Source organism: Loa loa (assembly GCF_000183805.2).
Source record: "Loa loa unplaced genomic scaffold supercont3.341, whole genome shotgun sequence".
NCBI lineage: Eukaryota > Metazoa > Nematoda > Chromadorea > Rhabditida > Onchocercidae > Loa > Loa loa.
The window spans coordinates 18,613-44,749 of NW_018108521.1; the positions used below are offsets into that span (position 1 = coordinate 18,613).

A 26,137-nucleotide genomic window follows, 5' to 3' on the forward strand; every position below is an offset into this window, starting at 1 on the left:
ATATATATATATATATATATATATATATATATATATATATATATATATATATATATATATATATATATATATATATATATATATATATATATATACCAAGAACCTTTTTTAATCTGAACAAGCAAAGAGGTTCAAAATATCCTTCAGATCTACAAGGGTATCTTACAGTTATTATGATACTCTGAGCGTAATATAATTATTTCGTTGAACAGATGAATCGTTTTGTCAGAATTAAATGCTAACGGTTTCAACTCCCTTGGGGAAGGATGATATTTGACACTTTGACATGTTTTAAAATAAACCCTTAATATTTCCAAAAAATGAAATCTAAAGACCAAATTAAAGATACCTAACATAACATAACTAAATCTAATAGATATTTTTCCCGATAATTACCCTGATGCGCGCTGTGATGACCATTGAACTCTGATGAATTCCAAGAGTTAATGGGAAGGTTTGTTCATGAAACTCTAAATTTTGCTCCCGTAAAATTGTCTTCAACGGCAAAACCAATTCGCCTAGGGAACGTTTTGTTGTATGATCAATAGCCTTAAAAATTTTATGAAGTAGTTTGATATGAATCACCTTGTACAAAAATTGTCAGAAGAAAACAGAGACTAAAGATTCTTCATTGTATAGATCAAGATTTAACCTCGTAGCAACTCTCCACGAATGAAAAACAGACAGTTATATGTTACTTTACTTTCGTACTAACTAAACACCTGTTCGGGAATTTCAAAGTACTTGACAGCGACATTCTTCCTCAAAATGATGTGCAAAAATACGCATGAGAAAGTAAGTATAAACGATACAACTAACAAAGGCATCGTTTTCAAGTGTTTGGAATGTTATTCAAAAAAAAATCACTAATTAAACGGTGCGAGTCAACTATGTCTTACCTCGAATTTCAGCTCTTCTCCTTCGGGTTGACGAACGAAAAACAAAACTTTACTCTGGAATAACGGATTGACAGTTCTTAATTTTGTCGGCGTTTGTTGGAAATTTTTACCAAGACTTACCATAATATACGGCGATGGTTCTAGTTTTGCTTTTGGATACTAGAAAAAATCAAGTGAACGTAAAACTGCAAAATGAAAATTTTAAATATGCGCAGATTGTTACAAAGAAAAGAATAAAGCGTTATTTTGCTTCCAGGTCTCTACCAGTATTCCTTATTCGTTAGAATAACTACGAGCATTTTACTTTGGCTTAACTGCTTTTCACTATCTTAAATTAAAAGAAATCTGGGTCACTATCAGTACAGGATGGAGTGCAACTAATATAGTCTATATAGCATATGTAATGCACATAAAGAAGCGTCATTCGCCATCTAAGTGTTGATATGGTGTATTAACGTAACTGACTCCGGCAAATTAGCGTCAATAATATTTCTTTCAGTAGTATTTGATCCTACGAAAGTCATAAACTTACTGGCAAATCGGACACACTATCAATAAAGACCATAAGCAGTGCAGGATGTACTGGTTTATCAGTATTGAACCAATAGCTTCCAAATTCCTGACAAGTAAGGTCTAGAAGTGAAGATGACAAGTTCATCCAGGCAGCCTAAAAATCCACAAGAAATTCTTATCGGAACTATAACTCGTTATAATTTTTCTAATTTGTACCTAAGACAAATGAAAATTTTATTTCAGTATTAGCCATGAATATTTATTTATGCAAAATAAATAATTGATAAAGTGCAACCAAATCAATAAGCTGCGAGAAAATTTATAAGGAAATTCTGTCCTACTCACTTATCTGGTGCTACTTTTCCAATATTAAATCCATTCTTGAATGTTTCACTCTGCTATGAGTATGAAAAAAAAAATTTCTACTATTTTAAAAGAAAATAAAAGAAATGAAAAGCAAGATTTAGTTACTGGAGCCTATCACTCTTTATAAAAGTAGCAATACCTGGATGTGTATGTCGCCGTGTTTACATGCATCTAATGGGAACCAATCATCAAGATTTCTTTTTTCTTTAATATAAAGTAGGTCAATCGTCAAAGTCCCCAATTCCTCATCACTACTCGTTTTATCATAATCAAATAATTCTATACGCAATTTTTGCCCATTAACTTGATCAACGACAAATTCAAAATATTCATTCCAAATTGGATTCAGATTATTATCAATCGTTTTGGTTCTGTAGAACTGAGAACCAACTGAAAAAGCTCAAAAGATTATACGAAAGACATCCAACCAATTTAATAAATATACCGAGTATAAATTAATTGGCAACTGAATTGTTAGATATATGAGCGAATTATAAAAGGATAGTACATCTTTTTCAGCAATCGTATTTTTGAAAAGTATAGATTTGTAGAGGTAACATAACATCCAGTACAGTAAATATTTGAAATCAACAGAGCGTCGTCATAAAAATTACAAAGGTTTGCTCACAATTAAAAAATGATACCTTGTATCTGGCAGTATGGATCGCTTGCCATATTCTTTGTGAATTTTACATCTCTATTTTCTAAATTTCTAGCTTCCACAATTTTCAAACGAAGTACACCATCAGGCTCTGGTAAGTGCAACCTGGTGATATCGACATTTGGAGCCAGTGGGATAACAATTTCATTCGGAAGCACACATAAAGCCGAAACCTAGAAAATTTTTTGTATTTCTGGAAATCCTACTAATCTCTTTAACAAATGAGAGGGAAATTGTAATGAGGGAAACAGAAAAAACTATTGGACTTTCATGGCAGAAATAAAAGAAATGTTTAAATTATCCACCTGTGAATCAATTATTGCACGAATTGCATTTAACAAACCAGGCAATTCCACGAATTCGCCCATGCCAGTCAGATTAAAATCAATTTTCTGAAATCTGAAAGAATCAAAATGCAAAAATTTAAAATGTAACAAATTCTATAGAAGAGAACGGAAAAGGTATTATTATAACTTCCAGTTGATTCTGAAACAAGAATTTTGTTCGCTTTAAATCTCATGACTCACCGGTTTTTCTAAGAAGAACCCGGAAACACCACCAACCATTGGTGGGTACGGTAATAACGGCTTCAAAACAGCTCTTAACTTCCCAGAAAACTGAAACATGCTATCAAGTTATATCGGAATCACATGAAGTTAAACTGTAAAATCATGTCAAATTGTATTTTTCACCAAGTGATAGTATAAACCATAGGAATAAAGTCAATAGAAATTTTTCTAAATGTGTTCTAATTTCTAGAAACAGTATGAAAGTACAAAATACTGCACCTGTAACTCGTTTAAACCACCAGTGAAACCTGCAACACTAACATCAAAGTCGGCGTCTCCAGCATAAGCGATGTCCATGTCAACTATAATGCGATCTCGACCAACATTATGTGTATAAACCTAACCAGGAAAAGTGGGAATTAATTAATAACGAGCAGAGACTTTTAAGACATTTGTCATACAAGTAAATATGAGTTAGCATAACCGGCTGACAATTTAAGGTTCAATAAAACTCGACAACAAAGCCTTGAACAACCTCTTCCAAAAATTGTCCGAAATTTTTACTAACCCAAAAATCAGTTTTGTACTGGAAAAAAATTTTGGCGAAAGTTTACAAAATTTTATTATAGTTACTTTGATGCCACCGACGCGACAAGGAATATCACCCATATCCATTTTTGTGAATTTGAATGACCTAAAAATTGCCGGCAACTGCGATTTAACCTGAGGTTCGATGTATTCACGCATGAAATATTTGGAATAGTCGGTAATGTACGGCCAAAGTTGCAATATGACCTGAAGAAATGTAATTAGAAAAAAACCTCCAGTAAACGATGACAGCATAAAATTGATAATAAAGTTTTTTTGCAAGTTTTTTTAGGTTTTTTGCATCATTGTAACATCCTCACTGTTGGGAAAAATCAGATGGAGTTACTAATGAAAACATTCTATGACATATAAGAATTGATAGAAAGCAATAATATCCATGTAATAAGTGATACCAAATTGCTTGACTAAAAACAAACTTTATTAAGCCATTCAACTCGTTCGGTGTCTGGAAATTGAACCCAAGCTGGAAGATCCTGCAGCTGCGCTAATATAACCTGTAATTGAACAAAAACATGTTTCGTAAGTTTAAAACGATATAAATTTAAAATTACTGCCAAATATTTCATCCGCTTCCTAAAAAACAATTAAAACTAACCTCTCGTTCTTTTAGAGCAGCTTGCCTCAAACCTAAAAGTCGTTTCTCGCGTCGTCGCCACATATATGATTTCAAACCATGCAAAATGACAAGAATCAAAATCCATCCGAACGAAAACTGATAATATCCAAGCAGATAACATGACTGTAAGTCAAATTCCGAATCAGAATAAACAGAAAAATTAACATGATTAACTTAAATGCTTAATTAGCTAAATACCTAAAAAAATATCACAGTTCAACTGAGCTGCGATGCTATACTAGAATGATTAATAAATGACAAAAAAAAAAAAAAGAAATAAGCTATCTATCTTGCGATTAGCACTAATTAAATGTTTGACAGTTTGGTGCCGAAGCATTTATACAAAGAAAGGAAATTGGATATATTATCATGCAGTTTATACCCTTATTATAAAAACAGTGTACTGAATGTCATACATTGTGAGTTCATGCGATAGATAACTGAAGAGTAAACACATCTAAAAACTATGAACTCTAAAATGGATTATCTAATTAAATTTTAATTGAACTCGAATTTGAGATAAGAATTTATAAATGAACTCGATGTTATTGTTGTAAGCGGAAGAATCTAGCATTATGCATTGATGAATGCTTACTGATATGCTACGCAGAAATAACTTCTGGCTTCCCTATTTAGTCATCCACATTTTCTCACCAATTTCAATAAATTGTCTAATTTTAATTTTAGTTGTAACCATTCCCCTCACAAAATCTATAATACTGGAAGAATTTAAAGAATTCAGAAAGGATCCCTACATATAGAATAATGCATTGAGATCATTGGTAGTCCAATAAAGAACATCAGATGGTTAAAAATTAGGTACTATATTAATTCGTGAATTAAACTGCATCTTACCATAAATCTTACATTCGAAGATTGAAAAAAAAAAAAAAAAGAAAATACCCCAAGAATTATAAAACTGCCAATTATTGGTATCATGTAATTTTGCCATTTCATTTCCACTCTACCAGCCTTTGAACTGTACGATAGCAACAACCTATTAATTCTAATAAAATACTCTGAAATAAATACGCAAGAAGAACCGTCAAAATGTCGTTATTCATAACAAATCGACAATTCCGCACTAATTTACCATCTACTAATAAACCTCGGGAAAACATAAACCAATTAATTGTCATCCAAATTAAGTAACTGCTTAAAATCCTCCCTTCATTATTTTCAATTAATTATAATCAACATAAGTGCTTACGATAACCAATTCTTGAAGAATTAGATCTTACCGACTCAACAAATAACAAATCTTCCAGGAATCACAAACCACTAAATCCATTTTCAGTGTCCTTCAATACCATTCAGAGAAAAGAAACTTTCATAAAAACTTTATAAAACTTTTACGCTCATAAACATTCCACATCATTGTATAAAACTCGAATAAAAAAAGAAAACAGTTGCAAAAAGAGTTTGATTAATAATTAAAAAAAAGAAACAATAAGAGACGGAAGGTGTACACAGAGAGCAGGATCGATGGAACTTATCATCACTATTAACAAACTAACAGCTTTGCTACTACACTTTCGCTCTTCTCTCCACACCATTTGTAAACAATAAAATTATCACAGGTGGTATAGGAGTAGTGCAAAAACTTGGACATTAGCTCAAATAAAATGTTAATTTCAACGAATGAACATAAATATTCCTTCCCTCCCAAAAAGACCAGCGCAAAAATAGCGAGAATGGAATTTAAAAGTTCAAATCTTTTGTCAGCAACATACTCCATCGGAAAAACAGATTATTCTATACAGCTGTACTTTACTAGCTGCTCTTTACTTCTCTATATTATCTTTCCGAAGGACGGCTATGCACTCGAATGCTTTTTCACATTTTCAAAACTAAAATATAAAACAATCGAAAATCGTTTATTTGTATTTGGAACATCTCACGAAAGTTTGAAATTTTCATAAATATTTCTAGTTTTTGCTGGTTCATCTGGAAGTAAAACATCAAACAACATGAAAACTTCTAACTTCAGAAAAAGTTTCGTCCTCAAAAAGACCAAAAAATATCCTGATCGAAGAATAATGGAAAATGACCACTGTAGAATACAGAAGTATTAAATGTGCACTCTGAGAAAATAACAATGCAAAATTTATAAACAAGCAGACATTCGATTGAATCTTAATACAACCAATTATATAACAGATTGATGAATAAGCTCCGAAAAACTCTCTACCACAACGAATCCCTTCTATTTATAAGTTCAAATTACTGCCAAGCAGTGCTGACAACAACAAATATTATTAAAGCATTAAAAAGGAAGGGAATCTATGAAATTAATTTAGCTTTTTTGGCCAACATTTCATTATCTGCGGCCAGCTCTTGGCAAGCAAGCTCCATTTTGTAATTTTTGGTGACCATTTGCACCCAATTTTGTTCCAAATCTTTTAGTTTCAATCCCGCTTCCATTTGACTTTTCCGTCGTCTCGAATGAATTTCCATTACTTCTTCTCGGAGCTGAAATCTTTGTGAATTCAAATTTCAAATAAAAAATAAAATGAGATGAAACCTGCGTAAAAGTCTGCGATCAAGAATAGAGGCTGGGAATTGAAATACTGAAAGTAAATAAATCAACTAGTGAACAAGGTAACAGACATATAAAAACTAATAAACAAATTGATAGTTCTAAACCATGCAAGCAAACTCCTGCAAGATTCCCGAAGCAACTGAAATATGAATAATGTAGTTAAAAAACAAGAAAACTTGTGAAACAAAAAACGACATATTCAAGGTTTAGGAAATGAATTAAGACTGTTACCTTTCTTAATTCCCTCTCTTCACAATGCAGCATAGTTTCGAGTTCCTTATTATATCGAAGGTAAACAGGTGGTGCATGCTCATCCATCAGTTGCAAATTGATATTACGAAGTAATAAATGCTCATTTTGAGCAGCTGCATTGCGAATAGCCTGAACTATTAATATTGTCAGCATTATTATTATTATCACTGCTGATATCAAATTATTTAGAAACACGAAGAAAGTAAAACAAAGCTTAGAATTTGACGAAAAATTAGGAAGCAATTTGTTTGAGAACGTGCTTTTTTCCATGAAGTTTTATCACCCTGTCGTCCAGTTGTTGATGGACACGACAATTCATATCGTGACATATCTAATTTTGCCATTTCCTGAAAAAAAGACCGAAACTACCAAAACACATAAACATGTGATATAAATGATAGAATTATAACTTTTATAAATCTGAAAAATTCCGAGGGATTTTTATCCCTCAAATCTGAATCCTCAGCTAAAATAATTTACTATGATCTTTTTATTGTTGTTCTATTTATATCTGCACAAAATGTAGCATTCCAAAGTGTCCCCTAAACCTCAGCGCAGTAAGACCAGATCAAGCCTTTTAAACATCATCACTAGATCCTCATTGACATTATTTTCCATTATGACAAAAATGACATAATTTTGGCAAGGAAATGAAAGATGAAACTTACTTGCTTTTTGGACATTCTAATATGTTCTTTGATCAGACAAGGCGTCAGAAACACGTCGAAATCAGGAGGTGATATATTTTGTAAATAATTTTTAACCGGGCGGAAAACTCGGCATTCGTCTTCGATTAGCTGCATTGCCATCTGTCGGTCGGATTCCGTATAATCCGAATCAAGATATGGTAAAGCATCAACTAAAACCGCTGCATCTTCCGATTTGCTCACTGTATCCGCAATATGTGGTACTACATCCATAGATGTAATTTCCATTTCTGCAAATAGACAAAAATATGCTTTATAATTGTATCAGTCTTGAAAAGTAACATGGACAAATTCTGCAGCAGAAATAATCTTCAAATAAAATCTCCACTATTTCATTCTGAAACTTTATCTATACTTTCCATTTTTTGCGGGAAAGAGTATTTACGGCCAATCCTCATGCGCATGTTAAGTACATTCTAATACCATTTTTTACAAATTACAAAATCTTTTCCTGAATTCTTCCATCCTACATCATAATTGTCACATCAACTAGATATCATCAATATATCACTTTTAAATGGGACCGCAAATATGTATATTATAGGAGATGAATAACATTCCTCCTCTTATATTTGCAAAACCAACAGCAACAACAATATAATTAAAGCTTCTCTTATTCTTTTACCAATAATAATAAACGACAAAATATATAAGAGAAGAGAAAAGATAAGGATATCAGACACAAGTTTTGAGACACAAGTAGCTTTTTTACGAAGAGTACAATTAACAACATCCACAAGCACAAAGAAACACAAAGAAAGAGATAGAAAAGAGAAAATATTAAGCATAACCTAGTAAAAACTAATTTTAAGAAACATCACTTCTTTCACATTTCATTATACTATGGTTTAAAACAAACAAAAAATATGTTAGGTATGAGCAAATGGTTCCCTTGATCGAGGGATTTATGAAAAAAATATACGCAAATAATGTGGTAATAATAACGTACAAAACAAATATAGTCATCGTACAACAAAACTGTAATAAAATTGGAAAATGGAACAATACAACCATTATATATGTGAAAAATTATATAAAATTTGCTATCTCTGGGAGACTAATTACTTCGTTTGAGTACTTCCCAACTTTTATCACTCATGAAGAGCTGCTGAAGGAAATGCGAATTGCTTATACCCCACCTTCATGTCTCCACCTTCATTAGGATAAATGATTGCAGAGTGCACCACTCGTGGTGAAAGAATTGAAAGATGTTGGACAACTGAATACCACAAAGAATTCTTACCTTTTTCCGCACTCGGAAAAGTTTAGAACTAAGATGGTTTGATTAAAATACTGTGAAATTCAAGGATCAAGTATCAATAATTCAAATGCTCCAGTTGAAACGGCGCTGAATACAATGGCATCATTTGTGACATGGCTGCAAGGATAGTTAATAGTGAAAAGTTTGGAATTAAAATACGAATTCTGTAAATACTCCAAGAAACGTACTTTCTGAATATCAAATCTTTCACAAAATTCAGGTGCTCTTATTTAAACAGATAACTAACTTAGATACAAAACTTTGATATGCTAGCAATTTGAATGAGCAAAAAATTCATTTTGGTCAATAATACGTTTCTTCAGCAAAAAATTACGTGAAAATGTTGAAATTTTAAAAATCACGGTTCAAAATCAAAAAAACATACTGCTCCGAGGGAGCTCGAGTGAATAACTGAGGATAAGCATGCTTATCTGACAAATATACCAAACTTATATAATGAAAAATCATATAATAAAATCAAACATGAAAAAATAAGAGTAATACCAAAAATACACAGATAAAAAATTTGAAATCACCGGTTAACAGATACTGTACTCTGAAGCTTAGTACTGATGCAGATTCAAAGAGAAAGGGACAGCCGGAGTGGGACTACGTAACATAGTCAAATACCATCACGGAGAGAAGCAAAGGCAAAAAAAGAGTGAAAGACCATTCCTTTCAATTTGATAAAAGCAACAGGGTAAAAAAGGAAGGAACCACAACAGTTCTAATATTGATGCCGTATTTTTCAATAGTCCGTAGGAACCACAGTAATTCAATTTTTCATCTTCGTATAATCGAAAAATTATGCCCTCGACTGAATTATCTGCAAATTTGGCAACAAATTACTCCATTATCAGTAATTATATTGCATTGGGCAAGATCAGCTTACGAAAGAAAATAAAATCTAAGTTATAACTAAGATTCAGCGATGTGTAAACCTTCAACTTTCACTGCTAAAGTTAGCAATGACAAGAGTCCAGGTATTCCACACTTAGTACTTCTTCTGTTTATGCAACCATGCTTCGAGTTATTGCCTATTCTCTCTATTACATCATGCAACAATACAGTAACAACAGTACTCTTAAATTTCCACGAAGTTCATTTACCAAATCCCGTACAAGCGACAATGAAATTCAGTTTCCAAACAAGAAAAGATTCCTTTTCCCTATTTATTCCTCTTCAAAAACTTCCTCTATAGCCTTTTTTTTTAAACTTCCTGATAAACACTTCACAATTTTACCACATAAAAAACTGAATGACGCAGGATTTTAGTGACTTCAGCTGGTCACCAACATAGGGCTTAACAAATCTCATAACAAATTCATGCATAACAAATTTTAACGATAACTGATTTAAATTATGTCATTCAATTTCAGGTTGACTTACGAGCCTAACAAGAAAAGCTAGCGTAAATAAGCATAAAAACAAATGGAACTGAGGGTGGATTTATAGTGATGTCTGCTACAACTAATTAAAAATCCAATACTTAAAAGATCAAAAGTAGAGACAATGTAAGAGATTTTACTTTAAAAACGAGGCAATTATACTGTGAAGACCTGCAATGCATTGGTGCGACCGACATCTTCGACGACGAGAAGCTCACTGGCAGCTGAATTTTCAGTGATGATCGGTTCATTTTGTCCCGATATCTGTTGTACCTGTACCTGATTTATATTAGAAGCATTCACTTTTGTAACAAAACCATCTTTTCGAGGAATTTTGCTAGGTGGTGGTTGTTGCACATCAGCCATTTCATGATTTCCTTTTTTTCGTCCACTTCGTTGAACTGCATCTCGTTGTGCTGAGACAATTACACCACTACTTTCACCATTCAGCTGATTCACGTCTTCTGAAGTTGATGGTACTGAGATCACTTCTATCACCTGCAATAATAAAATTAAACATTTAACTCATAGAAGAAATAAGATTCTCGAAATCCGCAACTTTTGTACTTTTGCTCATATGAAATAAACTTATATTCGTTAACATCTGAATAATATAAAACCAACATACTGAAAGTCCAAGAAATTTTGGCAGACATGGTAAAAAAAAAGAATTATACCTACGAAATATGACTGGCATAAGGTAAAAGAATAAATATGGCTAGACAATACCCAGCACCGATACTTTGACGAACTTGCATTACTTTTTACACTTGACAGAAAGGTAAAGTTGTTGCACTTAATCGCAAATAAAACCTTTTATCTGCGAGACTACTAGAAAATCAGTATCTTATAAGAGAATCGACAACGTAATTTAATCCTTATACTCTATTTCCCAAGATAAAACTTAAGGGACGTACAGGACTGTGTTTATAAAGCAAAGCGTTCACACGCAGACGTTCCATAGCAACTCGTTCACGTTTTGAGCAAGCAGTACGTCCTCCTTTCGTAAGTGTTGTACACTTCTAAATAACTCGTGAGATTCATGAAAAGCAGAAAACAACAAATACCCTAAATAGCAAACAAATGGAGAAAATTTATTTAGCAGCCTGAAAACACCACAAATTATCGCTCTCAATTCGCCTGTTGGATAAAAATTTAGAAGATACTAATAACTGAAAGTGTAACTTGCTTCGACTCTCTCCGCATCTGTTTGCAGCTTCTGTGTGCAGTGAACACCATTTGGCTTCCAGTTACATTCACGCATCAATATTTCCTTCAAATCAAGAAGTAGATATGTAGTATTTATGCCAGGATATTCTGCTTATCTGTGATAGAAGAGACAAGCAAAGTGAAATCAGCAGACAAAGTGAATAGCACGACCATCAAGTAATACCAGGTAACCAAAAAGATTATTATAACAGCTCTGTGCAAGATTATTTAAAAGAAAAAAAGAAGAAAAACTTTTTTCGAAGTTCTTAGAACTTCAGGATATGAGCTGTTATAATAATCAGTTCGGCTCTACATTCAGTATACCGTCGTGCAATCATCTCAATACGTACTACAGAAAATGACTAAATTGTTCTGGTGATCATGGATGAAAAGTTCATGATGTCTTCTATAATCTAGAACATTGAGAAGACTGTCGCAACTTTCAAGGACATACTTCAGTTTTTTGTATATTGGGTGGCAATCTTTTGGGTAGCTGTGTACGAGAATACTCAATAACAACCGGCATCATATAAATGTTGATTGCGTTAGACATAGCATCTGAGTTCGGATTGAAATTTCGTAAATCTATGGAATTTCTATTAACACTAAGTCGCAATTTCCGTTTAACATTGCTGTCATAATCGCGTACTGGAAGCATTTCCGTCGTATAAGACCTAAATTGTTACAAATAAGCATAATCTGAGGCATATTATTGCTGGTGTTCTTATATATGGAATTATCGACCATATAAAAGCTTGAGAAACTTATTCAGAAAGCGTTGTTTACACTGAAAATAGAATCATACAAACACCAACTAGAAAAAAGAATGGATAAGTATAACTTACTTAAATCTATCCAAAATGACTTGCGGATGATCGTGTTTCATGAGATAAAATTCGGAAACAATTTCTAACGCTGTAACTAAACCAACACCAGGAATTCCTTTTTGAGCATAATCACAACCAATCATGATTGTCATTGCGATAAGGCAAGATCTACAATGGTTGTATCCTGATTTGTTTTAATTTGTACGATCTTCATTCTTTCCTCAGCTTTTCTGGTAAAAGTTTTACTTTGCATGGACAAAAGAAAGCGAAGAAAAGAAAATTTTACCAGAACCTTAACCAATAAATTAAATTTGGAATAAAATGACTACTTCAAACCATATATTTTTTATTATAAGATGTAATGTCAATCAGTTTAGCTGTTACTTAATAGGATTTGAAATTTTCTCAGTGCTTCTCTTTTATTACTCTCAAAAACCTCCTGGAATGGCAATGGTTTTACCTGCTCAAGCACAAGGTTTCATCCAGGTAATCCATGGAAAGATGAAGGATGTTGTTCTGTATCTTGCCACTAAAACCAAATTCGACCTTAAATAAAGGTATAATTTTTAGAAGGAATGAGAAATATTACTTAGTTTATTCCTAACACATGATTTTGAAAATGACTTCTCCACTTCTCCGAAAATTTAAAAGATAAAAAAACCATCCTACCGGAGAAATAGAGACTCCGTGCGTGACGTGCATAATCCATATGCATGTACTTTTTGGCACGGTATTACATGCAGACAAACAGTCCAAGGCCGACGAACCTAAGTTTAAATTTGGAGAGCCTCTTTAATTCAACTATCCATAAAGGCATAATAATGGAGCTAAAAAAAAAAACCTTAAAACAAGAATTTTAAAAACTGTTCTGAATTGGAAGAAATAAGTCACTCTTGCCTGATAGAGATTATTCCCTCCAAAAAGAATATAATCGAAATCTCGTGCGATGCAACCATGCACTAAGCCTCGTTGCTCAAGCTGTGCGCACTGCGCTTCACCTTCCAACTTACTTTCCATCCAGCGAACCCCCATCGAATTTAACAACATCTTCAAACAATCTCTCCTTTATGTTTCTTATCTTGGAACGTTCTGCATTGAATTTCAGTAGGAAAACCAATCCATTCAGACGGATTAAAATATATGTATTCTCATTCTCAAACTTTCAAACAGTTTACCGTATTTCGAATTTGTGACAGCGCAAATATACCGGAACGATTTTGAGTTGGCTTTATGTTGAAATTCACGACAGAGTCAAAAAACTACACCGCTAGCTGCGCTTACTACTAAACCTATCAATTATTTCAACTTATTGCAGTTAACACACTGTGATTTTTCACAGTACTTGACATGCTGAATCAATTTCTTTAAGGATTTCATAAGTTGGGCTTTTTCGAAGATCAGAAATGTTTTCTTGTGAACTGCACAGAAATTCTCAATTTCCTACCTTGATTTCTTCAACTTTTGGTACCATTTCTTGCTTTAGTTCTGATGTCCAATACTTGCTTCCACGCTTCCTAACTTTTCTCATCGAAGTAACCCCGTAATCTACCTGAAATCAATATATACCTCAAAAATAAGGTGGAACTGTCTTAGTACTCAATCTACAAAAATGTAGCTATGGTGCCCTAAAAGTAATAAGAAGAAACAAACATTTGCCCGCTCTTCCTCATCAATTCCATCGAAAACAACAATAGGTTCAACACCTTCTTCCAACAAACTTCGACATCGTGTGTAAAATGTACTTAAATATGGCTTTCGAGCTGTTGAACAGTGTGCTACTGAGCCACGTAATACCTCACATAGCCAAGTGTGACCATCTAAAGTGAAAAAAAGATCTTAACTGGTCAATTAATCCTTTCCTTTTTTCTTCTCTTCGATTCGAAATTTTTCCTTCCTCTATTTAAGTATTTGTTTATAACCGAACACATAACTTTTTCAATGTAAATAAAAAAGATGATAACGTCTTCATATATAATAGTATAGCAACTTATCATCTAATTATGTCAGGTGTAATATGGTCCATGTTAGTTAAATACGCCTGAATGGATAAACTGCAAGCAAATGTTTTATTGAAATTACGGCTGAACTTCCTTAATGGTCCTTTGAAAAACATGTATAATTAACCTATGGCAATCCGTTTGTTCCGCAATGCAGATATGTTTACAGGTTGTACAAATTTTTGCACATATTCCCACATACTTGTAACGCCCATTGTACTGGCGTTTCTTGAAGATTACGATTAAAATCCTGAAATTAAACTTTAAACTAAACTTTGCGAATAGATCATAGAGTTTCTAACCTCGTGCATAACAACGAAGGAAGAGTGAAAGTATCCGAAAAACAATGAATGGTAAATACGATAAAAAGTTCGTATTTCATTAAACTAGTGCTGCAAATGTCGCATTCTTATTTTATCATCTATGTGAGACCAGATATGCCGATTTTAGATACAGATAAATATGGAACGTAGAAAAGGTAAGATTAGTCCGACAAGAGCTTAAGAATGTAAAAATGGACTATGAAATTCACAGTTTTCATTAAAAATGAAGAAAATCTGATTCAGATTTTCTAATCGTACTCATTATCAAAAGCCGGTTAAGGCCGCTAGCTTATTGGATGTATTAGTACTAATGCTGCATATAACAAGTCAGATATGTGTACCTTCCACACGTAGGTGCACGTAAATGAAGAGAGCTACGTATGACCGTAAACGATTTAATGTAAGTCCAGCGCCATACGTGACCGTATAAGAGTTAATGTAAACCGCAGAGAATCGGCGTAGCCATAAACGAATTGCATTAAAAAGTAGTAAAAACCCTCGAATTCCTGCACAACATTTCAGAAGAACATTCAACGATCTAGAAATATAACAAGCCAAACTTCGATTGTTAAAATCAGCCATATATTTAAACTCATCTGCAGCACATCTACATGCGTTTATATAGCATTTATATTGAAGAAATGAAATTTCAAGTCGAGAGGAGCCTCGACCAGTGAAACCTAAACTATCTCTCTGAACAGGGAACTAACAAGATCCTGAATCCATCTGAATCGCCCGAAAGTATCACTATTTGACGAATGAAAGTCGTTGCAGCTACACCCAGATGCTGAATTAAGTTCACGTCTCATCGTTTGAGATACCATACGTGCACTGCCATTTCTGTCTTTAGAGTTGAACCTTGAATAAACTAAAAGAGGTTAACTATCCTTCAGAAGTAAGTATTCAACTCATGTATGGATCATTTCTATGCAAATTTTACACGCTTCTCTACCACTAAGTATTAAGCATGTCTGTTGATCTCTTTGTCGGTCACCAACGAATTAACCATCGATCGTTGACCTGCTCAACCGGACTGGTCCGTGTGGTAAGATTTCCGTTTTTCACACGTTTAATAATAAGGAACAGCTAAGATCTTTTTATTTTACAATACGTTAAAGACTGCTATAATTCGAGTGGTACTTTCGAGCCATTTGCAGATTTACGTGAAGTTTTTTTTCCAGCTACAAAGGAAGATGTTTTCATTCATCTTTTCAGTCGGTAATAATTGGAAAGACTCATACGATAACAGTAAAAGATGAACAATTGCGAGCTATCCAACGTATTCATGAAAAGAAAAAATGGGAAAGATATTGATAGGATCAATAACAGAACGATAAATTAAGACTAATGAGATAGATTTTCACTTGAATCGACAAATACAACAGATCAGCTGAGAGGTACCACCGATCAAAGGGTCGATATATGTGAGAAAGGAGATGATATATGCAATTATTTTTGTTTAAAAATTTTTTTCCCAACATGACAAACACAACATGGTTTACAGAAAGCATTTCGCAGATGCAGCCATCCTTATATCAAGTGAAGTTGCGTCACGTCAATCTGGAAAACGGTCGCCCAAAATTTATTGACTAAGTTGAAAAATCAATACCTAATGATTTTTTTGTAAAGCTCGTATAAATCAAACTTAATCTTTACTTTAATGCTAAGGAAGTTGAAAAGTAAGATGAAACTATGAAGTACAGACTCACTTTACCTTATAACCGACAAAGTATAAGTTAGGTAGAAGGAATAGCACAACGCTGAAGGGGATGATGCGTGAGTTTTTAACCTAATGGAATATGCCTGAAATGGGTTTACTTGAAGTAAATTTTCAACTTTTACTCTTTATCCACATTCCTTTCTAAAAGAGTAAATCGATTGAGTCAAAAAGCTCTTCAATTTCGAACAGCTTCAACAACGTGAGTTAACGCATGCCAGATTGACAAGTACCTGAGAGTAAAATGACACACTCATATTAGGAACGGTCCGATCAGGAAAAGTAATCTGAGATTTGTTTTTTCTTTTTTTACTGCCAGATTATGATATTACTTTTAGTAAAGTTAAGCCATCCTCTCCCTCACAGACAGTATGTAATAATTCGGGTCGAACATTCTCTCATAGCGTATAGATTAATCTCATTATATATCACAGGAACATGCAATATGAGTCTGGCTTATGATCTGTGAACTGAACTGAATGGAATTGAATCACAGAACTCATTTTAGGGATTCTTCTCACTACAGATTAACCAAATTCTCTGCTAATTCACAGGTACCACACCTTACAGATATTCTTTCAAGGGGGACACCGAGTAACGGAAGAGCCTCATGGTTAACTTATCAATTGGAAGTTGGATTGACGAATACTTAAATGAGTAGGGGTAGGCAGGGTCAGTGTTGTGCTGAAACAGGAGAGGAGGTCAGATTGTGACCTCTGCACTGGATTGGACCAAACTAAATCAGAACGGGCTAAATTAAGTTAAATTAAGCTAAACTGGATCAAATTGAATCCAGTTCGATTGACATAAATACATTTGAAACGCATCGGTTTACTTAAAGTGAACTGAAATGGATGCAAATAAATTGAATTAAACTGAAACAGTCGGGTCGATTAGAACAACAAGTAATTATGATGCACTTTATTTTTTATTTAGTTTTGTTAAGCGTTTGATTTATTTAAGTAATCGATTATATATTTCAAGGATTTCTTTGTTTTAATATCAAAAGATGTGGAAAGTTTGCACCTAAAGTAGCTCCTGGTAGGTATAATATATACAAGATATATTGAAGTTGTGTTTTTCTGGATAGAATCTGATAATAAGCATCCCACTCTTCATGTAAATTGTATGTCGCATTAAAAATGCTGACACCTTCAACAGGTTTACGTTTTGTTCAAAGTTTAAAAGTACGAGGGATAAGGGATACATTGGATACATGTAAGTTCGCTAGAGTAATTCTGAAATACTTCATTTAATGTTTCCAACTCTTTAAATGGCACCGATCTGATTGAGGTACTTCCATTTACATTGTCAACAATCACTGGGAAAGAAAGCAGGGTGTGGAAGAAATGGATGAGGTTTGTCTTTGTTCTGCATATAAAGCTAGCAATGGAAGTAGAGGCTTTCGCAGAGGTTAAAAGTCATCGGTATATTCCTCTTCGTAGATCATTGTTGGTTAACAAAGCAATTCTTCTTCTGAAGTATTCGTTATGATTGCTCAGTTGATTCTTTATATGATAACATTTGTGATAACGATCAATACACTTTTAAGTGGAGAAAGATGTCAGTCTCAGTACGTATTTCTGATATTTTTATTTTCCCCCGTAGTTTCCAAGTAGGTGTTGAATGTATTTAAGAGTCTGTTTAAAAACCACTAAAAAAAAAAATGAGTATATGCAACATCCGACGGAGGAGATACACTTTAAAAAGTGGAACAGACGGTGATGGTATAACAGTGGTCAAGACAATGACATTCACGAATCCTTTCTCCTTGCTCTCTGATTTGGCTAGCATTATTACTTTTCTGGATTGCTGGAATTGTGAGCCATCACCTGAAAAGTTGGAGTGAATGCGATGAAAATTTACTAACTCATGGAAGAAAATGCAATAAATTGCAGTCAAGATTCGTAGAACGTGGAAGTCATTGTATTGTTGAAATATTGAATTGTTATTCAAAGTTTAGTAATATACATCAGGCTGGAACGAGCTTTATCGTTGTTCTTGGCCAACCAATTGATCCACTTCACAATGAAACGTAAGTTCTTTTAAATTAAATAAATTTATTTGCAGCATGATTTGATTATTTAGTTAAAGGATCCATGAAATTTGAAAAATGAAATTTTGAATGGGCTTCCATTCAAGAGAGATGCATGATTATTAGACTGTTCATTTCAGACCCAGGTTGATTATTACTTTCACCAGGATACCATAATCATGAATCTTAGCTCGTTGCGCTACTTCCCGTTGAGCAATCGCAATCCTGTCGGAACGGAAAAAGTTGTGATAATGTATACTTTGCGTGGTATATGGGAAGCAGTGCTACTATCAACTGGTAATCGAGTGGAAGTTAAGAAGGTGTAGTGTATTATCACATCCGGCTATTAAGCAATGAATTACATTTCTCCGCACATTACTGAAATATGCAGTTGATGCTGATAAAAAAAAAAGAAAAAAAAGGAAGAGATTCTTGTTCTTTCAGTTCGATTAATCAACGGGCTAAACAGCATTATTTTCCCGAGTATTCGTACCGAAACGTAAGCTTTAATTGAGGTGGATATATTTAGTATGTCTATTGGAATCATAAAATAGCATATTTTTCCACATGAATAAATGTATATTTTGTTATAACAAATTAGACATCTCCTGATTATAAGCTCGAAATTTTTTTTTTTTTTTTGGAATTTATAAGATTTGACGAGGAAATACGATAATGTGTTTTGTCCATGGATCGATGATAACAGGGATGAAGAACCCATCAGTTCAGCTGTAAATTTTTGTTTTACCTCCGAATACATAAATGAGATAAAGGATTGTTTGAATATTAGAATGGTATTGAGATTAAATGTTCACCATTTTCTACTTCCCTTCACTATCTAATTCAAGCCGAGATAACTGGGAGTTTTCAGGAGTTTTCTTGAGTCAGCCAAAAATGAAGGAAACCAGAATGTTTCATAGGAATATGCAAATGATAGTAAATATGATTGGAAATGAATATCACATTTAATGCTGAAATTTTTTTACGTTTTCCTTTTGTGAAATATTTGAATTTGAAATTTCATGAACGAATTCCGAAACAATTCTACATGTAATTATTCTGCTTGTGAAAATCAATATCGGATCTCACACGGAATCACATATGGTAATATAAGTAGTATAGTTATTAGAAGCCATAATTAACAATACTTAAATAGGAACTGGTGAAGCTCTTATTTAATCTTAATGCTTATTTTAATACCCAAGCAATCATTTACTTCATTTTCATTTATCTTTTCGGAGGTTGGTTGATCCACGGATAGAGCATTCAAAATTATTCAATTTTTTGACATGACTATTGGAAAGTAGGAAGTACTATTTCTTGTCATTATGAAAACTTTATTTCATTTCTTACTTTTTCCATTTCTTTATTATGGTAAATACATTCCTCTACCCTTATTTTTTAATTTATTCTGACAATTTGTGGATAATAAATTTAAAAATCTATTGAAGAAAAAAATATTCATGCAAAGATTAATTATATACATTATGGTTGTTGGAATATCGCAAATAATTATCATCCGGGGTGATTGTGGCACTCTTCGATATAATTTAAACTTGAAAGATAATAAATCAATGTTATAAGTAATATTTGAATGAGCTAGTTTTAATGTGTTTCAATCAAAATAAGAAGTAAATAAATAGTCCGGATAAGTATAATCGATATAATTCCACTTTATAAACTCATAATATGGGATTGGAGTTGGTTTTAATAGCGAAAATAGATAAGGCTTGTACCAGTTATAGGTTCCCATGCTGTTGTGATGGAGGAAATGCGAAAAAAAAAAAAGAAAACTTCTATTGAATTTCAATAAGAAGTGCAAAAGTGTTTCTATTGAATTTCAATAGGAAGTGCAAAAAGAGTTTCTAGTGAATATAAGTAGTTTTTCGGTAACTTTGATAAGACATTCTGTTTTTATCATTTTCATTTTTTAATGATATTAATGGTGGATTAGATTAAAATATCCTTCTAAATGTATTGAAATATACTGTCTTGAAAAGAAATGCGTAGCAAATATCAAAGATTTTTTTTTTTCAAAAATTGAAGCAAAATTTGTTGATCACAGTTGCATTCAATAACAAGCTTATTTATTCTTGTAACAATTACTACATTGTGCTGGTTTTGTTTCTGTAGTTATAAAATGAACATGTGAATTGATTAAATCATCCGGTTTTTCATCCGCATATTCTGTATGAGTCCTGAAATAATCGAAATGATTGATTGGTTGGAGAAGTTAATTGATTAGATTTAATATTTTTTGGATTCAAAAAAAAAACTCTAGACATCGTTTAAATGTGTTCTAATTATTATCATTCATCAAATTTACAACAATAATGAGAACTATATAATAGAGTACAAATAAATTAAAATTTCAATCTTAAACTATTCATCTCAATTAAACATCAATTTATACCGGTATAATATGTATTATTTAATTTTTAATGAAAATATTAATTTATTACAATTTAAATTTTAAGCTATTTAAAATTAATAGATGAAGAAAATGATGCTTTTCAAGCAAAGTGGAAGTAATACGCTAATGGCGTGTTCTTTTTTTTTGATTTTTCAAATCTAATTGTATCAATCAATCCCGTATTCTTTCATATTACAATAAATTAAATTAAATTAAATTCAATTAAATAAGTTAAAATTTTATATTAACAAGCTTACCTGAGATGTGATCGAATACCCCGTTGAGAATAACCTCTGTAACCGCAAATCTGACAAACATATGCTTGAACTGTAGCATGATTTATTCGAACATGTTGAGCTAATTGACTAGCGCTTATTGGTAAGAAATCACATTGTTGACAGTGATATGTTATCTGGAGTGATAAATACTATTGATATAATTAACTGATAAAAAAAGGAGTTAACAATGCTTATCATTCTATTCTATTTAAAGTTGAAAAATATAGAAATCACATTGTTGACAGTGATATGTTATCTGGATTGATAAATGTTATCGATATAATTAACTGATAAAAAAAAGGAGTTAACAATGCTTATCATCCTATTTATTTTAGTTAAAAAAAAAAAGAAAGTGTATTAGGAAGTGAAAAATGCATAAATAATGATAGGATTAGAAGAAATGAAGGATATGATACTTTTCTTTGTGGTTCTCGAAATGGTGCTGCTTGTTTAGCATTATTATGACAATAATACTTTTTATGTCCATTCAATGTCACTTCACTACTAAATGACACACCACAATCACATCGATATTTCTTATCTGATTCAGAAGGTAACAATTTATCCTGTAAAATTTTTCTATAATAATTTTTAACATTTATTTTCGCCTTTTATAGGTATGAATTCGAGAAAGAAAAAAAAAAAAGAAAAAAAAGGAATAAAACGTACAATTGTAGAATTATCTTCTTCAGTGCTATCACAATTACTGCTACTACTGTTAGCATTTTGTCGAAATTGTTTAATGCGTACTGTCAAATCTAATGGTTTCAAATCATTGGATGATTTTCGCTTTTTTCTTATACCATTCGATGATAACCCTTTTCTTAACATTATTAATTAATTAATTTGTAGGATAATTATACTGAAAAACATTTCAACGTTATATTACAATGTTTAATTATTATTATTATTTTTTCTGTTATCATAATTAATCTTATGATAAATTTTATAGTTTTTAATTTCTTATTTATTGATATCATTTGAAAGTTTATAATATTTCTTGTATTAACTGATGATTGCATCTACTTTATAATCAAAACGAATGATCATAATATATTTGAATGATCATAATAAGCTACTCAGAATGATCATGTCATATATTGATCAGAAATGCTTTTTAAAAAGATGGAATAAATGAAAGATGCATTAAAGTATGTATATTCATTTATGTTTGTATTATAATTAATAAATAATTTTTAACGTAATTAACATATTTGTATACCTTTTCTTATTATTATTGTTATGAAAAACAGTGCTGGATGCCGATGGGATATTATAAGCATTTTGTGAAAAGGGCTGTTGCATGGCAGTGACATTTAGGAGACATCTTGTTTCACCGAAACAAATTTGATTTGGAATCGTGATATTACGAGCCATAAATTCATCGATAAATAGACATGGTTTAAGAATATTTTGGGCATGAGGATGTATAGCTACCGGAATTAACACCTGCGGATAACCCAATACCTATAATAGTTTTCAGGTGGTAATTAAATTAAATTAATTCCTTCGTTATTTTATACGAAGAGCCAATCCAGGTAAGTAATCTTTGAAAATGATCGGTGTAGAAGAATTTAATGCGTATCACAAGCACATCAAAATGTGACCCATATCTTTTTTACTAATAAAATTAAAACAAACCAAATAAATATAAGTTTAGCACTTGAAACAGTAATGAAATATGGGAATAAAAATGAAAACTTAAATTGTTATTTTTAATTTCCATAATGAAAAACATTTAATGAATCATTTTAGAGATTGACTAAATCATTCATTCGTCTTTTACTTTAAATTGGTCATTTCAATCTGTTAATATTTCATTAATTTCTTATCGTTAAGATATCATTTGATCATAATTTCAATGAAATTATTCCATTTATATAATTTTTTTTTTTTGTTTAATTTATTGTTGGTAATATTTGCATATTTCTTCAGTGAAGGAAAAATTTTTATTCATTCTTGTGAAATTTACACATCTTAGTTATCTCTCTTATCTTATCAATTGATATGTATCTTTAAAATCCCTTTCTCTCTCGTTTTTTTTCTTTTTGTTTCTAAGAAATAATTACTGCGATAGTAATTAGCAGTTATTAATAGTTATTCAATGTAAAACCGTCTCGATTGATGAATGCCATGATTGTTCAAACCTTTCCCATATCCATTATTTTTTCCATTAGCCGTAAAAGCATTCCATCTAATTTACCTGCTATTCAATTAAAAATGATAAACTGTCATAGGAGTTGTTCCAGATATAATATTTGTGTAAGAAAAAATTTCAAAAAAAAAAAAAAGAAAAAACAAAAAATATTTTGCAGCAAAAATTTTCCCTTGAACCCTTGAATATCACTTATCAGCTTATGTTATTGATTATGTGATAGGTAAAAGTTGAACAAAAAAAAAAAGTAAATAGATAAAAATTGTTGCAAAAAGTACTGTAACATGAATGAGGTAAATGGGAAGAATGAAAATGAAGAAATGATTGGATATCTTCACATATTTTCATTTTACTGTAAACAATTATTAAAGCATCACCTGAATATTATTAACGGAATGATTATGGAAAGCAACAGGAAGATATAAGGTATGGATCGGATTGATGCATTGATCAGTGTGCATTTCTTTCCGGTAAGCATCAAATGATTGATTAGCGCTATCAGCAGAAGTTGATAAGGATGATGTTGAAGATGCTAAAAAAAAATTTGTGATAATTTTATCAAAACTGAAATAATGCTCAAAAAGAAATTTCAGTTCAAAAATGGTAGATACAATTGTGATCGTCAACATTTAAAAATATTTCCAACACTATGAATGAAGAGAATACCTGTAGAGGGTGACAGTCGTTGAATTGGATCAACAGGCTGTTGTTGCTGCAAGTATTGCCCACATTCAAGCAAACCTTCATTATTAGTCTCTTCTTGAGCATTTTTCCGATCCTAAAATATGAAATTAAAATGAAACTTCCCCAATATGTTGATGATCTACATGCATATAATAATGTAGTATTGCGTTATTACTGTAGTACATTATTACTGTAGATAATACTGTAGTATTGCAGAATACTGTAGAATACCAGAGAATACTGTAGTTTCGCTCGCAATCAAATTATTGAAGATTTGTTTGCTAATTAATTCAATCATTTTTCCAATTAAAGTAACTATAACTAATAAAATCTTTAACCGTCATTTATAAAGTAGATAATCTTTCGGTCTTATAAAATAGAATTCTGCAGAATTGAAAATGCAAAATATCCCACGATTGAGAGAACAATGCTCACTAAAGTGACCTTCAAGATATATTCAAGTATCGTGGGATTGCGGATTGTCGCATGTCGTTGATTTTCTTTTTTTTTTTTTTTTTTTTGTGTAATTTAATTCTCGTAAATTAATTCATAAGAGATAATTCTGAAATGATTGAAGGAAGGAATGAATGAATTTTCACAACTAATAGTGTAGTGCTTGTTGAAATGAAAAAAGCAAAGAAATTAAAATGATCATTTTTGAATAAAAGCCTATAATAATTTACCTATCATTAATTCCAGTCTAATAACTTAATGATATTAGCTTATTACTTACTTGCTTTAATACTGTCGTACCATTACTGATCGTTGTACTCTCAATAATTGTATTATTATCATCATCCGGTGTAAAAGTTACAACAGTTGTACCAATATTTGAATGACGAGATGGAGTACATTGTTTCCGTCGTGATTTTCTTCTATCATTTATATCACACATTTTTTGATGATGATGATGACGATGTTGATGATGATGATGATGATGATGATTTCTATTGTTCAAAATGATTCCCCCTCACCTGAATTATTTAAAATGATTCAACAACTTATTCATACATATCTAATGCTTACTCATAATATGTTATGAATAACTTTTTGCTTTGTATGTGTGAATTATTGGAAGTAATATTGTCTAGTTGAAGAAAATTAGCATAAGTATATTGTTATGAGAATGAAAGGAAGTATTTGAGTAATAATATAAGAAAGATAACTTACCTATAAATATAAGGTATGATTGAAATAGGTAATATCAATAATTGGTGAGATAAAAAAAGAAAAAGCGAAATAATGTTGGATATGTTCAACAATAGAATAGAACCAGGCCTAAAATCTTATAAGCATAGGGAGGACAATAAAACGGATCACAGTAGTGATATTTGAATGGAAGAAAAGTGAAAGATAGAAGGAAAAGGGGAAAAATGATTGAAAGGAAGAGATAAGCAAAGGCATCTCCATCTCATCAGCTATCATTATTTTTCAAACATTCATGAAAATGAAGCAACGGGAATAGCAGGACAAGAATGGGTCAAGAGAGGAGCGGGGGGGGAGAGAAAGAAGAACAGAAAAGCTTCTTCATAAAACTCATCTATCTAAGCAAGCTAAGCTAGTCCCTTATCTGATCAAATCACCATCTACAAGCACATCCACTATTCCTTATCTTCACTAAGCTATCATATCAATTCTACCTCTCAATATACTATCCTCCCTCTTTACGTATCATTCATTCTACACACTCTCTTTGCTCATTATAATTTTAGCTTCCAATTTTAATATTCTTATTCTTATTCTCAATAATTTACATCTATAGTGAAATAACGAAACACTTATAGCATATTTAGAATATTAAAAATACCGGAAAAATTATTTTATCATGAAAAAAAGATTTTTCATTTTTAAAAAAAAAAAATTTTTTTCAAAAAAAGATTTTTCATTCAAAAATGAAACTAAATCTTTTTGATTAGCCTTAACTTGACTAAATAGCTTTCTTTATCTTTTTGATTAGCCTTAACTTGACTAAATAGCCTTCTTTATCTTTTTGATTAGCCTTAACTTGACTAAATAGCTTTTTTTTCAAACTTGATAAATGTTAATTTCTAGTATTAATCATTACATTGTCAAGAACAATTACTTTGTTATTGTTTAATTAAAACCCCAAAAAAAAGAAAACCTCTTATCATACTTCCTTGTTGCGAACATTATAATATATCATTGTGATAATCTT

At 31.8% G+C, this 26,137-nt stretch overlaps 5 protein-coding genes across 5 annotated transcripts in view; 1 reads left to right on the forward strand and 4 right to left on the reverse strand.

Annotated features, from left to right (window-relative positions):
- LOAG_18519 (C2 domain-containing protein) overlaps positions 1-4,215 on the reverse strand; it is a gene marked incomplete at its 5' end in the record, with an annotated part of 6,611 nt that extends 2,396 nt beyond the window's left edge. Inside the window, 11 exons of the mRNA XM_020451179.1 lie at positions 397-549; positions 900-1,058; positions 1,432-1,566; positions 1,918-2,168; positions 2,423-2,612; positions 2,745-2,831; positions 2,967-3,056; positions 3,228-3,347; positions 3,582-3,743; positions 3,974-4,051; positions 4,153-4,215. Of these exons, the coding sequence (XP_020305063.1) occupies positions 397-549; positions 900-1,058; positions 1,432-1,566; positions 1,918-2,168; positions 2,423-2,612; positions 2,745-2,831; positions 2,967-3,056; positions 3,228-3,347; positions 3,582-3,743; positions 3,974-4,051; positions 4,153-4,215 (1,488 nt within the window). The remainder of the gene's footprint in view (positions 1-396; positions 550-899; positions 1,059-1,431; positions 1,567-1,917; positions 2,169-2,422; positions 2,613-2,744; positions 2,832-2,966; positions 3,057-3,227; positions 3,348-3,581; positions 3,744-3,973; positions 4,052-4,152) is intronic.
- Positions 4,216-6,036: 1,821 nt separating this feature from the next.
- LOAG_03952 (hypothetical protein) lies at positions 6,037-7,914 on the reverse strand. The gene is made up of 4 exons (XM_020446461.1): positions 7,636-7,914; positions 7,228-7,314; positions 6,947-7,096; positions 6,037-6,645 (listed from the first exon to the last, which is right to left on the reverse strand). Exons 1-4 carry the CDS (start codon positions 7,900-7,902, stop codon positions 6,457-6,459), a joined length of 693 nt encoding a protein of 230 aa, XP_020303201.1. The 5' UTR covers positions 7,903-7,914; the 3' UTR covers positions 6,037-6,456.
- Positions 7,915-9,398: 1,484 nt separating this feature from the next.
- On the reverse strand, positions 9,399-14,571 carry LOAG_03953 (hypothetical protein; the record flags this gene model as incomplete). Its single annotated transcript, XM_020446462.1, has 11 exons — positions 9,399-9,761; positions 10,464-10,821; positions 11,241-11,345; positions 11,513-11,596; positions 11,987-12,206; positions 12,378-12,527; positions 12,820-12,905; positions 13,257-13,406; positions 13,804-13,908; positions 14,010-14,176; positions 14,484-14,571. The coding sequence occupies 10 exons, from the start codon at positions 14,569-14,571 to the stop codon at positions 10,480-10,482; spliced, it is 1,497 nt and encodes a 498-aa protein (XP_020303202.1). The 3' UTR covers positions 9,399-9,761; positions 10,464-10,479.
- Positions 14,572-17,538: 2,967 nt separating this feature from the next.
- LOAG_03954 (hypothetical protein) lies at positions 17,539-18,757 on the forward strand (the record flags this gene model as incomplete). The annotated part of the gene is made up of 5 exons (XM_003139491.2): positions 17,539-17,614; positions 17,690-17,809; positions 17,899-18,011; positions 18,295-18,431; positions 18,622-18,757. 5 exons carry the CDS (start codon positions 17,539-17,541, stop codon positions 18,755-18,757), a joined length of 582 nt encoding a protein of 193 aa, XP_003139539.2.
- A 1,757-nt stretch (positions 18,758-20,514) lies between these two features.
- On the reverse strand, positions 20,515-24,856 carry LOAG_03955 (hypothetical protein; the record flags this gene model as incomplete). Its single annotated transcript, XM_003139492.1, has 8 exons — positions 20,515-20,629; positions 21,102-21,256; positions 21,539-21,688; positions 21,792-21,945; positions 22,345-22,589; positions 23,655-23,809; positions 23,944-24,055; positions 24,695-24,856. 8 exons carry the CDS (start codon positions 24,854-24,856, stop codon positions 20,515-20,517), a joined length of 1,248 nt encoding a protein of 415 aa, XP_003139540.1.
- Between the last annotated feature and the right edge of the window lie 1,281 nt (positions 24,857-26,137).